This window comes from Peromyscus leucopus, chromosome 1, assembly GCF_004664715.2.
Source record: "Peromyscus leucopus breed LL Stock chromosome 1, UCI_PerLeu_2.1, whole genome shotgun sequence".
Taxonomy (NCBI): Eukaryota; Metazoa; Chordata; class Mammalia; order Rodentia; family Cricetidae; genus Peromyscus; species Peromyscus leucopus.
In genome coordinates this window covers 165,589,702-165,606,387 of record NC_051063.1, presented here as the reverse complement: position 1 = coordinate 165,606,387, position 16,686 = coordinate 165,589,702, and the positions used below count along the sequence as shown (strand labels likewise).

The following is a 16,686-nucleotide window of genomic DNA, read 5'->3' as shown; positions in this document are numbered from 1 at the left end:
TTTGAAAATTCTTATAAATTTTTGATCCTTTGAAGCCACTCTCCCAATAACCAAAGTTGTTTCCTCCTCCTCCTCCTCCTCCTCCTCCTCCTCCTCCTCCTCCTCCTCCTCCTCAAGGCAAGGTCTCATATGCCCAGGCTGGCTCTGAACTCACTATGTTGCTGAGGCTGGCCTTAAACTCTCTATCTTCCAGCCTCAAGCTCCTGAGTGCTTGGATGACAGACACACACTACCATGCCCAAATCCCCCAGGGCCTCGTATAGTCGCTCAGGCAGTGTGATGAGCACAGAAGCCACAGGGAGCTAGTCCCTCCCCACCAAGTCTGTTAGCAAGCTGTAGCCCTTTCCCCTCCTCGATCCCTCCTCCTTGAACACAGGCCAAATACAGGCGAGGAGTGAGCCACAGGTGATGTTTATTGAAACCTCCATCACCAGGATCAGTCCCTGATTTTCATGGTCTTCGTGATCCAGTCACTGTAGCGGCAGACGTTGGTGTAGACACCGGGTTTATCAGGTTTCCCACAGGGGTCTGAGCCCCAGGACGTGATGCCCTGGAGCATTCCGTTGCACACCAGAGGACCTCCTGAGTCACCCTGAACAAGGGCAGAGTTGTATTTGCCTTAGAATGCCCACATCTCTTTCCCTTCTGCACCCAGTATTTCAAATTTTGGATTACATTTTATTATCTAGTGTGGCACATGGAGACCAGAGGTCAGCTTGCAGGAGTCAGTTCTCTCCTTCTACTAGGAGGGTTCTGGGGATCAAATGCAGGTTGTTGGGCTTGACTATCAAGTGCCTTTATCTGCTGAACTATCTTGCATTGAACCCCTCAATATTTAATTTTTGAGATATAGTCTCCTGTAGCCCAGGTGCCTCAAATCCCCTATGTAGCTGAGATTGACCCTGAATTTCTGATTCTCCTGCCTCCACCTCCCAAGTACTGGAATGGCAGGCATGCATCACCGCACCCAGTTTCTGCAGTGCTGGGGGTGGAACCCAGGGTTTTGTGTGTGGTAGGCAAACACTCTCCCAAGAGCCACATTGCTTGGCCCTATAACTAATTCTTCAGCATGGTGGAATGGTTGGCATCTTATAGCAATTGGGAATAAGATGTGGTGGCCCAGAGTTTCCAATGCAGAGAACCGTTCTAAGGATGATGGTCAAATTCTTGACCAATGAGGGAAGAGAGTCAAGTGTCCAAAGTCTAATTTATCCAGAAGACACCAGGCTTTCAACAAAGGGGACTCAGCTAAAATCTCTAGTTGGGGAGCACAGAAGAAAGAGCAGGGTCCTCACAGAGACAGAGGAAAAAATATCTCCCTCAGGCACAGACCCAATCCCTAAGGGCCGTGGTGGGAATCTTTGTGGAACTGATCGTGGTCTCTAAGACACTGGACTTTCAGTGATGGAAACAACAGCGTCCTTGGCCAACGAAGAAGAAAGATCTGCCTTTGGGGTCTAATCACTAGTGATGGGAGTGGAGCTTCCATGAAAGGGTCAAAGCCAGTTGACAGGAAAGAGAACATTATATCTGTGGGAAACAAATCCCATGAAGGTGGGATGGGAGGTCACTGAGGGGCTTGGAAGTCTCTAATCCCACTCCCAGGCCAACTGGAAAGGCAATGTTGGTCCCCAAGGATGCAATGACAGAACCTTGGGAACCCAGTGGCAGGAGCCACAGCAGTGCAGAGACCCACCATTGGGAGAGAAGCATTGCTTAATCCTTAGTTTCGGATTGTCCTCTGTACTCCGCCACCTCTCTCCAGCTTAGTGTGTAGACAAAGACTGACAAGAAGTGACCAGCAAGGCTCCTGAGCCTCCACCCCCACTGTGTGGCCTTCTGGGAGCAGCTAGCTTTCTCTGAACTCTGCCAGGATCGCACGGGGGGCCTCCACCCCCGCTGTGTGGCCTTCTGGGAGCAGCTAGCTTTCTCTGAACTCTGCCAGGACCGCACAGCTTCTCTGTGTACTAACTCTTTCGGTCATCCCCATCCACACCAAACTGGACGGTCACTCACTTCAGAGGTCACTCACCTGGCAGGTGTCGGCTCCGTTGCTGCTGCCGGCACAGACCATGCCTTCGTTGACCTTCCCCGGGTAGGCCCTCTCACACTTGTTCTGGGAAAAGATTTCCACTTGTGCACAGTTGAGAGTGTCTGGAAAGTTCTCTGAGGAGGAAGAGGTGGAAAAAGACAGCACCTTTCCGCTCCGTCCCATGTGTTCTAGACCTCTCACAGGGCCCACGATGTCACACACCAGGGCCTCTCTCTGTCTAGACAGGAGTCTTACCTTTCTGGCTTTTAGTCGTCTTTAAATCTAGGAGCAGGTGATGGAGGGGGACAGGTCTGGTCCTCCCCCCAACCTTCTTGTCACTAGGCCACTAGATCCTTAATTTTGTCTATATTCTACCACTCTCCCAAACACCATCTCCTCCTAGAAGCCCTTCCTGACCACTCTAAGTACACCTGTCTGTCCACACTTGTGATTGTGTATGGGGGAGGGGCAGAGAGAGGGAGAGAGGAAGAGGGAGAGAGCGAGAGAGCGAGCTGAATTCAAGCCCTCATACATGCTAGGCAGGCACTGTATCACTGAGCTACATTCCAATCCTCTTTTTCCTTAATTTTGTTTCTTTTGAGGGCAGTCTCCTGTAGCCAAGGTTGGCTCCCAACTCTCTGTGTAGCTGAGTGACCTTGAACTCCTGATCCTCCAGTCTTCACCATACAAGTATTGGGGTGACAAGTATGCATGTCACATCACACTTTTTATTTTATTTTTATTTTATGACTCTCATTAAACTGCTTAGACTGACATTGACCTTGAAATCCTCCTGCCTCAGCAGTCTGAGTACCTGGCAGCATAGTTCTGTGCTACCTCTAGGGATTTTCCATCCTTTTACTCTTCACAACTTTCCACCATAGCACTTGCCTCGGATACTTGGTTACATGTGTTTGTTTATTGTCTATCCCCCAACTAGGATGAGCTCCAGAAGAAAAGAGACTTCATAGTTTGCTCATGACTTATGGTTGTGCAGGGGTTGACCTCAGTATCTTGGGCATCCTGGGTGTTTAATACATGTTAATGACTGACAGTGGATACGTAGAGCCCCTGCCTAGAATCCCCCAGTGAGGAGATGGGGGTGTGGCTCAGTGGTGGAGCCCCTGCCTAGAATCCCCCAGAGAGGGGCTGGGGTGTGGCTCAGTGGTAGAGCCCCTGCCTAGTATCCCCCAGTGAGGGGCTGGGGTGTGGCTCAGTGGTAGAACCCCTGCCTAGAATCCCCCAGTGAGGGGCTGGGGTGTGGCTCAGTGGTAGAACCCCTGCCTAGAATCCCCCAGTGAGGGGCTGGGGGTGTGGCTCAGTGGTAGAGCCCCTGCCTAGAATCCCCAGTGAGGGGCTGGGGGTGTGGCTCAGTGGTAGAGCCCCTGCCTAGAATCCCCCAGTGAGGGGCTGGGGTGTGGCTCAGTGGTAGAGCCCCTGCCTAGACTCCCCCAGTGAGGGGCTGGGGGTGTGGCTCAGTGGTAGAGCCCCTGCCTAGAATCCCCCAGTGAGGGGCTGGGGGTGTGGCTCAGTGGTGGAGCCCCTGCCTAGAATCCCCCAGTGAGGGGCTGGGGTGTGGCTCAGTGGTAGAGCCCCTGCCTAGAATCCCCCAGTGAGGGGCTGGGGTGTGGCTCAGTGGTAGAGCCCCTGCCTAACAAGTGCAAGCCCTAAGTTCAATCTCTAATATTGACAAAAAATTAATGACTGAAATTACAATTAACTTGCTATTAATCCCTTTTAAGGAGAAGGCAGGGAAAAGATCCAGAGTCTCTCTGCTCACAGTCTTATGTAACCCTCACAAAAGCTCTTTGAAGGGATCAGGATGCATTCATTCATTTTGTCACTCAGTTATCCATGCAGAAAGTTTACCAAGCATTTCCAGAGTCCCAGGGAACTTCCAAGCACCAAGAACACGCTATCAGAGAACAGACAGGTCCGGGAGTGGTGGCAGACACCTTTAATACCTGAACTTGGGAGGCAGAGGCAGGTGAATCCCTGGGAGTTCAAGGCCACCTTGTCTACATAGTTCCAGGACAGCCAGAGCTACATAATAGAGCGACCCTGTTTTAAAACAAAACAAAATAAAACAGATTGGGGTCTGGAGAGATGCTCAGTGGTTAGGAGCACCCACATGGTGGTTTTAAACCATCTATAACTCCAGTTCCAGGACTTCTCTGGCCTCTGCAGGCACTGCATGCATGGGGTTCACAGGCATCCAAGGCAAACACTCATACACGTTAAATAAAAACAAAACAAAACAAAAACCCAGATGAGTCTGGGAAAGATAGCTCACAGAGTCAAGCCTCAAGCCCGACAACCTGACTTTCCTTGGAACCCCATGGTGGAAGGAGAGAACTCCCACAGGTTGTCCCCTACTTTCACTTGTACATTGTGGAGCACACACAGGCACACACACAATAGATAAAACGTAACAAAACTAAAGAAAACAGAACCCTCAGAGAGCTTACTGACAACTGAATGTTGACTCCCTAGACATACTGGGGAAAGTGAGGCTGGGGATGGGAAGTGGCCCCCCCAGGGCTGATGGAAAAATCCACCCCATTCCTCAGCATACATTTTCAAGTCACACTGTCTTGTAGAAGTCAGACATGTAGGGACCTGATTGCCAGCAAGGCCAATTCCTGGAGGGCCCCATTGTCTCTCTGAGCTAAGCCTCACTTGTTCCCATTGTGAAGTTATAAGCTGAGGAACATTCTAGATATGCCAAAGTCCCGAAGAGACTGGTGTTTGACTCATGAGTAAGAAGGGAGTTTGGACCCCATTGGATCATGGAGGCTGGGTGATGATGAAGGGGAATGGGAATGGGAAACAGGAAATGGGAACAGGAAAGAATAGGGTCAGGTTGGAGCTTATGCCTGAGTCTGCTAGAAAGTTTATATAAAGCTCTATACAATGGAAGTGTGTACAACATGAAGGAAACATTTTTTCTTTTTCTTTCTTTGAATTCTACTTAACATTAACAATCTGTTTAATCCCTTTCCCATTATCTAGCATTCAAGATTTCTATTGTGGGCCCCAGGTTAGAGAGAGAGAGAGAGAGAGAGAGAGAGAGAGAGAGAGAGAGAGAGAGAGAGAGAGTTTGTATGTTCAGCAGTTAACCAATGGTGTTGATCCTTAAGATGGATTCCACCTTGTTTTTTGAGCCATCAATTCAGCCTGGCCAGAGAGTTCCCGGGATGATCCACCTGTCTATCTAGCTCCGCAGTGCTGTGATCACGAGAGCACACCATGGTCTGGCGAGGTGGCTCAGCAGGTGAAGTTGCTTGCTGTCAAACCTCACAACCTGAGTTCTGCCCCCAGTACCCATAGAGTGGAAGGAAATGAGTGATTCCTACCGACTGCCCTCTGCCCTTAGCATGTGTGCTGGGGGTGCATACATGTGCACATGCTCATATCCAAACACAAATAAATACATATGATTTAAAAAACCAAATAGTACCTACACTTCACCACATATTTGTATTGAGACAGGGTCTCTCACTGAACCTAGATCTCATCCATTAGGCTACACTGGTTTGCTAACGAACCCTGGGATCCACCTATCTCCATCTCCCAGCACTAGTGCATGGTGCCACACTTGGCACGTGGGTGCTGGGAATCTGAACTCGGGTTCTCACCCTTGCTCAGCAAATAATTAACTTACAGTCCTTCCCACTCCCACCCCGCCCCCGCCCAGTATTCTCTCCCCTTCTTCATAAAACTTGATGTTGTGCTCACTTTTCTCTTTTGTTATCTACTCTTAGGGTGTGTGTAGGTCAAGGTGTGTTTAGAAATAAGATCTGCAGTGGCGTCCGAGGGGCTGCCTGCCGTCTCTTCACCCTCTCTGTAAGTACCCAGCTTATTACCTCGAGGACTGGTGACAGTGCCCCAGCCTGATATGGTGCACTTCTGGCCAACTCTGGGACACTCATTGGTCAGGTTGATGGCCTTTACTTTGTCCCCGAGTTTTGCTGAATGGCGCATTCGAACGAGCATTACGTCGTGACTGTGATCTTCTGGGTTGCTACTGTTGTAGCAAGGATGCTGGATAGACTGAGCCACCTGGATCTCCTGCTCTGGCTCATCTCTACTCTGCAGGCTGTGATCTCCCAGGCGCACTGAGTACTTCCTGCACAGAGGGGTTGGCGGGTGGAGGTTGGAACCCGGGCAGGAGTTGGAGGTACGTAGACATTCTCCTCAACCCTTCTTCAGAACCCAAACCTCTTCTATCAAGCCCAGGAGTTCAGCCGTCTGACTCAGATTCAATGGTCCTCCCTACCCCTCCCTAGCCCTCCTCCCTCAGACCCAGGAAGCTAACTTCTCCTCAAACGGAGCCCTCACCCTCTTCCCTTGAGTCGCACCCATCTGTGCCCAGCCCTCCACTCACTGTTTTTTGCAGTGGGCTGCAGTGAGGACCCAGTTGTCTCCTACCAGGACACCCCCGCAGACCAGTCTCGGGCCCTGGAACAAGGCTGTCTGCCAAGGCTGGGAGTGGGGTTCACACTCCTGACCCTCCAGGACCTTGGATCCCTGAGCTCTGGTGAGTCCTGCATCAGGAGGGAGAAGGGTGGGTCGCCACCCTCCGGGGCAGCGCCAGGGCCAGGAAAGCCACTGTGGGTTCAATTGGACACACAGGCCAGTTCCTCTGCATGTCATCTCTTATGACTTCAACAGATGAGGTCCTGGCATCCATCAGAACACGGCCACATGGCCACACATATAAACTCATTGAGACCTGAGACTCATCAGCACTAAGCACAGCCCCCACCAAGCTTCCACATACATCTAGATGGGTCTTTATATGCCCACACTCAAATTTCACTCCTTGTCTGGCAGGCGACAAGAGTCCCTTCTGCAGCCACGCATCTAAAGGGAAACTCAACCCACTACCACCATATGTTGCTACTTCTGACCACTTCTGAGAAAGCCCCTCGGTCCCCAAGACCACCACATGCACCCTATATCAGCAGACGCTCACTCAGAGTCCGGTAACGCCCACCCTACTGAAGGCCCTGGGTGATAGCACCTATCCACCTCACCTGCCCACGCTCCCATCAGCAGAAACAGAAGGATCCACGTCTGGGTGGCACAGGGTGGGGGGCGTCCCATGGTGGCCTCTGAGGAAGAGGGTGGAGCTGAGAGGATGTCCGAGGGAGGAGCCTGAGATCTTGTTTTGGGAACTAGAAGAGGAGGTGTTTCCGGAGGATGGAGTTGGGGGTCTGAGGAAGCTGGGGCAGAGCTCTAGATGCCGGAATTTCGCGTGTGGGACAGCTTGTTGGTAGGGATCCCGACACTCTAAAGGAAGGATGATCTGGGGCTCACTCGTGGGACGGGGGAGAAAGATCTAAAGCTGTGACTCCAACCTTTTGGGGCGGAGGGAAGTAGAAGGCCCGCTTGAAAATCCTGAGGGAAAGGATGTATGGCTTGGGGGTTCTGGGCTCAGGGGAGGGGGAGATCCCTGCGCCTGAGATCCGTGTCTAGGGACCTCTGCGCCTCACCTTCCAGAATGCAGGGGGAGGGGTCACTCGGACTCGGTGGAAGAGGCCCCCGGACTTCCTTCGGTGTGTTGGGTACACGATTTTTCAGCCTTTTAACTAGGAAGCCCTGCCCATGGCTCCGCCTCCTGCCCGCACCTGGCCGCGGTGCGACTGAGCCCGCCAGCGCGCGAGGAGGGGCGGGGGCTGAGCGACTTTAGGAGGAGGGGCTGGAGTCTCGGAAGCCGAGGTGAGGACTGGAGGGGCTATGCACCGACCCCCGGCCTAGAACGGGAAGAGCTGGGTCAGAGGGAGGGAAGCAGCTGGAATCTGGTCTCTTGGATCTGAGGGAGGAGGCTAGGATCTGGATCCCCGAGTCTGAGGGAGGAGGGCTGGGTCTGCACCTTTGGGTCGAAGGGAAGAGGGCTGGTATTTGGATATCTGGGTCTGAGAGAGGCGAACTGCAGCTTGGACGAGAGTGTGAGGGAGGAAGGTGGAGCCTGAATCCCCGAGTCCGAGGGAAGCGAGCTGGGATTTGAATACCTCGTCTGAACCCTTGGGTCTGAGGAAGGAGAGCTAAGGTGAGTCTTAGGGTGGAGGCTGAATCTGAAGGAGGAGGCCTGGGCTGTTCTCCAGGGTCATAGGAGCAGGGGACTGACTGTCTTCTGTCGGAGCTGTGCTCTGTGGAAGGTAGGGATGGCGTGCGTTCTGCTGGGGACTTTGGAGGGTGGGTCAGCAGCCGGCCCGGGGCATCTGGGTAGGCAGGTTCGGGTGGCGCTGTGACCTGGTTTCCCCTCCCCCCTGGGGCGGCGGGGCCAGCCTTGGCTGGAGTCCTAAAGTGCCGCAATAGGGCTCGTTGTTAGGGTTAGCGCAAGGGTTCGGCTGGTGCCGTTCCCTCATTTGCCCTTTCTTTCCCACCTGTGAGCACCCTTCATCCCACATCACAGACGACAGGAAGTCACTGCCCCTATGGTTTATTCTGATTCATCTAGTGGCTCCTCTCTCAAGAATCAAACCCACGACACAGCTTGGGCAGAACCCCAAATCGTCTGAAGTCCATGTGGGGAGTGTTAACGCAGGCCTGACAGCAGCGGAGGTGAGGCCACGCGGAGTGGAGTCCAGAGAAGAAATCCGACACGGTAAAATTTGGAGAGATTCAGCTATTTAGTAAAAGATATTTCTTGGAGGTGATCTTGAGGGTTGGGCTACTCCAGAGAGTGGTGATTAAAGTCATGTTGTCTGGGTCAAAAACAAAGGAGGCGTGTCTCTGTTGGGTTCTGAGGGGGCGTGGTCTTATAATTGCTTTGCCTGGGAGCAGAACCCAAGAGGGCAGATGACCTAAGGGGGTGGAGTCTTGGGGCGGAGCCTAAGGAGTGGCGTCAGAGGGGCAGAGCCTGAGGGGGTAGAGTTTCATGGTCATGTACTGTGACCATGTGAAGGTTGGAGGTCTAGGGCAGAGAAGCTGGAGCTGTGGAGCCCTACAGTATCTTCCCGTCCTTTATCCATCTTCCTCTCCAGTCTGTCCTTAGCATGGACTCAGTTTTCTTCCATGGTTTTTTGAACCCAGTCCCGGTAGTGGAATACGCTGGTGTAGACAGCGGGTCTCTGGGGTCTGGAACAAGGCTCAGCTCCCCCAGACACTATACCTGCCAGGGTTCCGTTGCACACCAAGGGTCCCCCAGAGTCACCCTATACATGAAGAGCAGAGCTGTTAGCTGGATCTGTTCATGAGAATCGAAGCTCCCTTCTGAGAAAGCCTCCTGTTTCCTGCCATTCAGCACCCAGGAGGCCTGGTTTAGTCTCTCCTCCCTCAGACCCAGGAATAAAAGCTCACACATCTCATCCTCACCCCACCATGTAGCATCCTGGGCTCCCAGAATCCCTAGATCCCAGAATCAGCCTAGATCCCCAGGACCCTTCTTCCTTAGGTCCTGGAGTCTGTGGTTCCAGCCATCTCCTGCCCTAAGGTTTAGAAAAAGGCTTCCATCTCCCTGCAGGGGGTGGTTCACCTGGCAGGAGCCTCGGCCGCCCTCCCACAGGCCAGCACACAGCATCTTCTCAGAGATGTGGCCTGGGTACGCCCAGTGACAGAGCTTGTTGTCCAGGATGCTGATGTTGGCGCACTGCAGTGTCATTGGGTACTGTACTGTTGGGGAAGAAGGTAGAGGATGGAGGATGTTCCCAGAATCCCAGACAGCACCCTGCAGATCCTTCCCTGCAGCCCTTCCTTCCCCAGGACTCCTGCAGAGCCATAGGGCCAAGACTCAAAGATGGAGGTAAGAGATGTCAACCTAGATAATCACAAGGCTGCAGAAGAACAGCCGTCTAAGAGGGGAAAAGACCAAAAGGGAGAGGGAAAAAGAGGGAAGATGTGTGTGTATAACTCACAGGGATGAATAGAGACCAGTGAGGGAGATGGACACCCCTGAGGGGAAAACCACTGTCAGGGGCAAATGGCAAGGCAGACACGCAGAGAAAAGAGTCCAGAGATGTTAACAGGAAGTGGACAGCACAGTGTAGTACTTGATTTCTTGCAGACAGAATCCCTGGGGTGCAGCCTCTACTAATGTTCCGAGGGGTAGCCTGTATTATTGATCCTGCCAAGTGGATGCTACTTTGAGAATGTGAACACCTTTTTGCCCATTCTTTGAATTTTAGTATTTGTTTATTTATACTTTTTTGTTTTTTGAGACAAAAATCTCAATATGAAGCCTTAGCTAGAACTTTCTATGCAGACCAAGCTGGCTTCAAATTCCTAGAGATCTGCTCGCCTCTGCTTCCCACGTCCTGGGATTAAAGACTTGCACCACCATACCCTGCCCTGGATTTTCTGTGTGTTTGTATGTGTTATATGCACACGTGTGGGTATACACAACTGTGTATGAATATACAGAGGCCAAAGGAGGACCTGTATTATTACCTTGAGACAAGGTCTCTCACTGAATCTGAGGCTAGGCTGGGAGCTAACACATCCCAGGGGTGAGGCTGGGAGGGAAAAAAGGAGGAGGAGGATGGGATGAAGAGGAGAAGAAAAGGAGAAGGAAGAAAGGAGGAAGAAGAAAAGGAGGAAAGGAGAAGGAAGAGGGGGAAAGAGGAAGAAGAAAAGGAGGAGAAAGAGTAGAAGAGGAGGAAGAAGGAAGAGGAAGGAGGGGAGAGATGGAGGAAGAAGAAGGAGAAGAAAGGGGGAGGGGAAGAAGAGAAGATGGAGGAAGAGGTGGAGGGAGAAGAGGAGCAGAGAGGGGAGATGATAAGAAATGCGCAGGCTCAAGGGCATGTCCGTACATTTGGAGCTGGACACGCTGCCCCAGCCAGAGATAAGGCACTGGGAGCCCACGGTTGGCAGGCTCTGGCTGAGGTTGAGGGGCTGTACAGCGGCACTCATCTGGACCTTCCTGGGTAGCCGGATCAGCATGATGTCATCATTGTGGTCATTGGCAGAGAGATCCGAATTGAACCCAGGATGGGGGAAGAAGTCTCTGGCCAGAAGCAGCTTCTCAGAGCCCTCCCACTGCCACAGGTGATGTTCCCCAAGCCGGACCCACAGGTACCTGAGGACAGGTCAGAGATCAGGCTGGGGACAGGTGGCTCAGTCCCCCAAGGGACCGTGTGCCCCTCCACAGCCATATACCCTCTCTGAGGCTCTTAGCCTACTTTACGGAGTCGCCCACCTTCTTCCCTATCCTGGGGCTTCAGTGGTGACCTGGGTCCACTAGTACCTTGTGCATGCATGGGGATCCCACCTACCACACAAACACAACCTTGCCCCTTCCCCCACAGGTCTGGTGGCTTCTGTGGGAGTAGCTTTAAGTGTTTTCAAGATGTGTCTGGAGGGAGGTGGAACATGAAAAAAGTCCAAGTTTTCCAAGAGGCCTTAACGCCACTCCCACCTATAATATCCTTTATTGCCCAGGCATTTCTTTTCCATATCTAACCTTAGGTTCTCCTGCTGCAGCCCCAGAAAACTTGTTCTGTTCTGAGTCCATGCTGTGGACAGTTGGGGACTTCCCAAGGTCTCCTCCATGTCCCCTAGCCTCCAACCTTTGATGGTGATGATTGAAAATTCAGGGTTTGGGGAGTGTGAGGTGTTATTTCTGTGTCTATCCCTCTCTGACAATCTGGGGGTGCAGAAGCTAGCCCTTTGGTGCCTCCTTGACTCTTCCTGCATCCCCACAGCCCTTCCTATTCTCCTCTTATCTCTGGGACTAAATCAATACATCACTCTCTCAGCACAAGATGGCACTAATCTTGGAGGGATGCATATTGGGAAATTCCTGGCGAGAATATTGGAACAGCCTGGGTGACCTTGGCCAGGAGCAATGAACAGAGAATTCTTTCACCTCATGGGGTCTAGGACCCTAGAACACCCAGAACCAGGATCCTAGAATTCTAAGAGTCTAATATACCTCATTGCCCATGCTTCTGGATTCTGTGATGCTCAACTTAGGGAACTGTATTGATTCATGCGTCTAACATTCTACATCTTATTTCATCACAAAATCTGAGATCTTCGTCCTGGATGAATGCCTGTCATCCAGCACTCAGGAGGTAGAAGTAAGAACAGGAGTTCAAGGCCATCTTTGGCTACATAGCAAGTTCAAGGCCAGTCTGGGCTATGTGAAACCCTGTCTCAAAAACAAACTCCAGGATTTTAAGATTGTCTGCATTAAACCTAATGCTCAAAGATTCTAGACTCCCAAGTCTAGGACAGTAAGGCAAGGGTTTCACCAGTCAATTATAAACATTTGATTCAGAAAACGTTGAACAGCCACAGTTAACAGCCCCTGAGAGAAGCCCTCTTGGTCCATAAGACTCTGCAGTGGTGGAATTCTGGGACATTAAACCCACCAGGTTTTTTTTTTTTTTTTTTTTTTTTTTTGGTTTTTCGAGACAGGGTTTCTCAGTGTAGCTTTGCGCCTTTCCTGGAACTCACTTGATAGCCCAGGCTGGCCTCGAACTCACAGAGATCCACCTGGCTCTGCCTCCCAAGTGCTGAGATTAAAGGCATGCGCCACCACCACCCGGCTAAACGCACCAGATTTTACATGTTCATCAGTCTAATAGAGTTCATCTCTCTATTCCAAACACTGGCTGAAACATCTAATACTTTCTGACTATAGGATTCTAGAGTTTTCCCTTCCATCTTTCTCTAGGTCTTTCTCCATCTGTCTTTCTTTCACCCCTCCCCTCCTTCCTCTCCCATCACTCCTTCTTTTCCCTTCTCTCTTCATCCTCTCTCTTTTCTGTTCCCTCCATCACTCCCCCCACGCCCCAGCCCCGCGCCCCTTTCTTGAGAGAGTCATATGTATCCCAGCTGGCATAGAACTCTCTGTGTAACTGTGGATGATCTTGAATTCCTGGTTGGACTAGGATACCTGTCATCCCAGCACTCCGGGGAGGCAGATGTCTGTGGCTCTCTGTGTTCCAGGCCAGTCTGGTCAAAATTGCAAGTTCCAGGACAGGCAGGACTACACAGCAAGGCCCTGAAGAGCCTACCTGTTGAGTCTTAGAATAAGGTGTCTGAGCAGGTCCCTAAGCGCCCTGGCCTGGTGTCAGACCTCTTCTGCCTCCAACCCCGAGCCCCAACCCCCACCTCAGCCCTTTACCTCCTCCGTTTCCCAGCCCCCGCTGGGCCTGGCCAGCCCTGGACACTCACGGCTTGCGGCAGTGGGCAGCTGTGAGCAGCCATCGGTCACTGATGAGCGTGGCTCCGCAGAGCTGCCGCGTGAAGTAGAAAAGGCCCGCCTGCCAAGGCTGAGAATGGAGCTGGCATTCCCGGGCTCCCACGGCGCGGGTGTTGGCCCCACAGTGGCCTGTGGTGCAGTGGAGGACACAGGGGTCAGAAGCAGCATGCTAGGTAGGGAGTGCAGAGGCAGAGGACACCGCATAGGGTAGCATGGGGTTGGAGGGCATGGGGCTGGGCTTCTCACCTGCCAGCAGAGAGAGCAACACCAAGGTGAGTCCCAGCTTCATGGCCCTGGGCGCAGGTCCAGAGGCTGGGCGCCTGACCTTCTTTATGGTAAGCCATAGAGATCTTCCTTCCTCCTCCCCGGGGCCGCCCCTGTGATTAATCAGGGTTGAGAAATGTCCCCGGGGGAGGGGACGGTCTGATGCCAGGGTCCTCTGGGAGAGAAGGTGGGTGCAAGAGGGACTCTCCGTGAGGGCTCCTAGCTAAGCAGAATAGGCTAAATGTGGAGGAGGTGCTGGGCCTTGGAGAGGTTCTGTCAGAGCCTTAAGAGGGTGGGGGTTCACTTCCCATGACCTCAGGCTGTGAGATCTGGGTCCAGAATGTTCTGTGGCTTGTAGGAAGAGGAGGAGGAGATGGGGAGGAGGAGGAAGAGAAGAAGGAAGAGAAAGGGAGGGAGGGAGGGAGAGCAGAGAGAGAGAGAGAGAGAGAGAGAGAGAGAGAGAGAGAGAGAGAGAATTATGAGAGAGAATGGATGAATCTCCCAATGATGCTCTCTCCACCAAATGAAACCTGTTCTGGGACTGGGATCAGGGCTCCTTCCCTCAAGCTCACAGCCTCTCCTGTGGTGTTGAGAAATCTGGCCCCATCTGGACTAACCCACTCTTGCCATAACCTTTCCCATAGTCCCAAGCACCCCAAGAACCCAGGGACTCAACTTGCCTGGTACGGAGCCCAAGTCTCCCCCCTTCCCCTTCCTCTAGCACCCCCAGGGCCTCACACCTGCTGCATTGTCCTTACCCATCTCCCCCACCTGTATTTTGTCGGTCTTTGCTGCTTCTCCCTCCCAGCATAGGGTGAATCCCCTGGAGAGCCCAGACTGGGTCTGACTCATTTCTGTCCCTAGTGTCACCCTGTTCTGGGTGGGGCTCTCTGGAGTCCTCCAAAGATGCCAATGATTGAGTGGATGTCTTTCCCCATATCCTTCTTTTTCTGATAAACTCTTACTCATCTTCAAGACTCAAGCTAAACGCCCCTCTGCTGGCATGCCTTCCGTGCTTTCTCCAGGCCGAGGCTGACTTGGCCCTCACTAGCACCGTCCACTTTCTGCTGCTCAGGAGCCTGAATATCAAGTTGAGATCTGCTCCCTGAAACACCCCTTCCCTGTGACAGGGCACTCTGAGTTTTCTTGGAGGTTAAGATTAGATGCATGACTTAGTTGCCAGGGCTGTTAAATGGCAATACTAACCAGAGCTGCAGGGAGGCATCGATGGCACTAATGAACAGATGTTACTTTCATAAGAACCTGGGGATATGGTTCAGTGGGTAACGCATTTGTGTGCAAACCTGAGTTCAATCACCAATGCTCCTGTTTAAAACACACAAACACACCACCACCACCACCACCACCACCACCAACAACAACAACAACAACACTACCACCACCAACAAACAAACAAACAGGCACCACGGCTCATGTGCTTTAAATCTCAGCCCTGGGGAGATGGAGACAGATCCTGGGGGCTTGCTGGCCAGCCAGGCTAGCCAATCTGTGACCTCTAGGTTCAGTCAGAGGCTCTGTCTCAAAAAACAAGGAGGAGCAATGAGAAAGCTCAGTGGGTAAAGGTGCTTGCTGCCAAGCTTGACCCGAATTTGATCCTCAGGACCCACCTGGTGGAAGAAAGAGAGAATTGAGTTTTACAAGTTGTCCTTCAACTCCACATACGCACTGTGGCGTGGATACCCCTCAGCCTCCATCCCATGCACACGCACACAAATTAAAAATAATAAATGTAATAAGGAGAGGTAGTGAGGCTGGAGAGACGGCTCAGGAATTAGGAGCACTGGCTGCTCTTCCAGAGGACCTGGGTTCAGTTCCTCAAAACCACCTGATGGCTCACAGCTGTCCAGCCCCAGGGATCGGATGTTCTCATCTGGCCTCCTGGGGTGCTGTATTCACACAGTGCACAGACATGTGCAGGCAAAACACCCACACATATGAAATAGATAAATAATTTTTTAAAAAGTTAAAAACTGTTATTTTCAAAAGGAAGAAAGGGTGGAGATCAAGAGATGGAGACAAATGATGTGGACCTCTGACCTCCACATGCACACACATATACACGTGCATATGAACACATACACACATGCAAAAGAAAAAAGAAAGGGAAGCGCCTGCTATGTGAAGAATGGTCAACAAACTGTCTTCTCATCCACCAAAGAGCCCTGCTCAGTCTTCAAGTGCTCGTCAGCCAAGGGCACAATTACTCCCCATTCACTTGTGGCTGTCTCAGAGAGCTGGGACGAGATGCTGCGTGCTAAGGACTGCACATGTGCTTCAAGAGCATATTCTAGGGGCTGGAGAGACGAATCAGTGGATAGGAGCACTTGCTGCTCTTCAGGGGACCCAGGTTCCGTTCTCAGTACCTACATCAGTAGCCTGTATAGTGACTTTTAACTCCAGATCCAGGAGATCTGATGCCCTCTTCTGGCATCCAGAGGTACATGCTCATCTACACACGCATAAAATTAAATAAAGATAAAATAGATCTTTAAAAAAGTAGATGTTAATAGCTGTCCTGTAAAAAGGATTTATCTTGTGTGTTGCGGGTGTTTGTGAGTGCCAGGCCTCACTCTGGCTCTCATGTCAGAGCAGCAAGGGCCCTTTAACTGCTAAGCCATCTCAGCCACCATTTAAAAATTACATTTATTTAATTGCTTGTATGTGGGCATGATACAGAGCATGTGTGGAGGTCAAAGGACGACTTGTGGGAGTCGTTTCTCTCTTTCCACTACATGGATCCTGGAGATCAAACCCGGGCCATCAGGCTTGGCAACAAGCACCTTTACCCACTGCGTCTTCTTGCCGGCCCAATCATCTAGAGTGAGATTTTATTTTAAAAAATTAGACTTTTAGAATTTCATTTTATGGCATGAATTTTTTTTTCTGGATGTATGTATGTATGTGTATAATGTGCATACCTGGTATCTGCAGAGGTCAGAGGAAGGCATTGGGCCCCCGGAACTGGAGTTATGGATGGTTGTGAGCCACCATGTGGGTGCTGGGAATTGAGTCTGAGTCCTCTGGAAGAGCAGCCAGTGCTCTAAACCACTGAGCCGTCTCCAGCCCCTCAACAGCCCGAACTTAAATAAGAAGTTTGTTTCTATTATCTTATTTAAAATGCAGAAGTCTGTCATAGCCGATAGCTCTGTTTCAGGGTAGTAGGTTGTAGTAGTGTGCGATGCGGAGGACGGTATCAAATAAAGACACAAACAGG

General features: G+C 51.6%; 2 protein-coding genes across 3 annotated transcripts; both read right to left on the bottom strand.

Moving 5' to 3' along the window:
* Positions 1 to 395: 395 nt before the first annotated feature.
* On the bottom strand, positions 396 to 7,614 carry Klk8 (kallikrein related peptidase 8). 2 transcript variants are annotated; one of them, XM_037200149.1, is made up of 6 exons: positions 7,531 to 7,614; positions 7,072 to 7,149; positions 6,420 to 6,579; positions 5,899 to 6,161; positions 2,033 to 2,166; positions 396 to 592 (listed from the first exon to the last, which is right to left on the bottom strand). In XM_037200149.1, the coding sequence occupies exons 2-6, from the start codon at positions 7,139 to 7,141 to the stop codon at positions 437 to 439; spliced, it is 783 nt and encodes a 260-aa protein (XP_037056044.1). In that variant the 5' UTR covers positions 7,142 to 7,149; positions 7,531 to 7,614; the 3' UTR covers positions 396 to 436. The 2 variants fall into 2 exon arrangements, with proteins under 2 accessions (XP_037056044.1, XP_028714148.1); XM_028858315.2 differs by having other exon boundaries at positions 7,072 to 7,212; positions 7,531 to 7,613.
* Positions 7,615 to 8,463: 849 nt separating this feature from the next.
* Klk9 (kallikrein related peptidase 9) lies at positions 8,464 to 13,811 on the bottom strand. The gene is made up of 5 exons (XM_028858346.2): positions 13,434 to 13,811; positions 13,160 to 13,316; positions 10,789 to 11,054; positions 9,516 to 9,652; positions 8,464 to 9,195 (listed from the first exon to the last, which is right to left on the bottom strand). The coding sequence occupies exons 1-5, from the start codon at positions 13,474 to 13,476 to the stop codon at positions 9,043 to 9,045; spliced, it is 756 nt and encodes a 251-aa protein (XP_028714179.1). The 5' UTR covers positions 13,477 to 13,811; the 3' UTR covers positions 8,464 to 9,042.
* Positions 13,812 to 16,686: the final 2,875 nt, after the last annotated feature.

What these genes read in the sequence shown, in the direction of transcription:
- Klk8 (XM_037200149.1), bottom strand. Translation starts at nt 7,141, where the DNA reads ATGGGACGCCCCCCACCCTGTGCCACCCAGACGTGGATCCTTCTGTTT. An exon ending in GCTGATGGGAGCGTGGGCAG is followed by an intron (nt 6,580 to 7,071) that starts GTGAGGTGGATA and finishes CTCCTGATGCAG; the next exon opens with GACTCACCAGAGCTCAGGGA. An exon ending in GCAGCCCACTGCAAAAAACA is followed by an intron (nt 6,162 to 6,419) that starts GTGAGTGGAGGG and finishes CCCTCTGTGCAG; the next exon opens with GAAGTACTCAGTGCGCCTGG.
- Klk9 (XM_028858346.2), bottom strand. Translation starts at nt 13,476, where the DNA reads ATGAAGCTGGGACTCACCTTGGTGTTGCTCTCTCTGCTGGCAG. An exon ending in CAGCGTGTCCAGCTCCAAAT is followed by an intron (nt 9,653 to 10,788) that starts GTACGGACATGC and finishes CTTCCCCAACAG; the next exon opens with TACAGTACCCAATGACACTG. An exon ending in GCGGCCGAGGCTCCTGCCAG is followed by an intron (nt 9,196 to 9,515) that starts GTGAACCACCCC and finishes CTTCATGTATAG; the next exon opens with GGTGACTCTGGGGGACCCTT.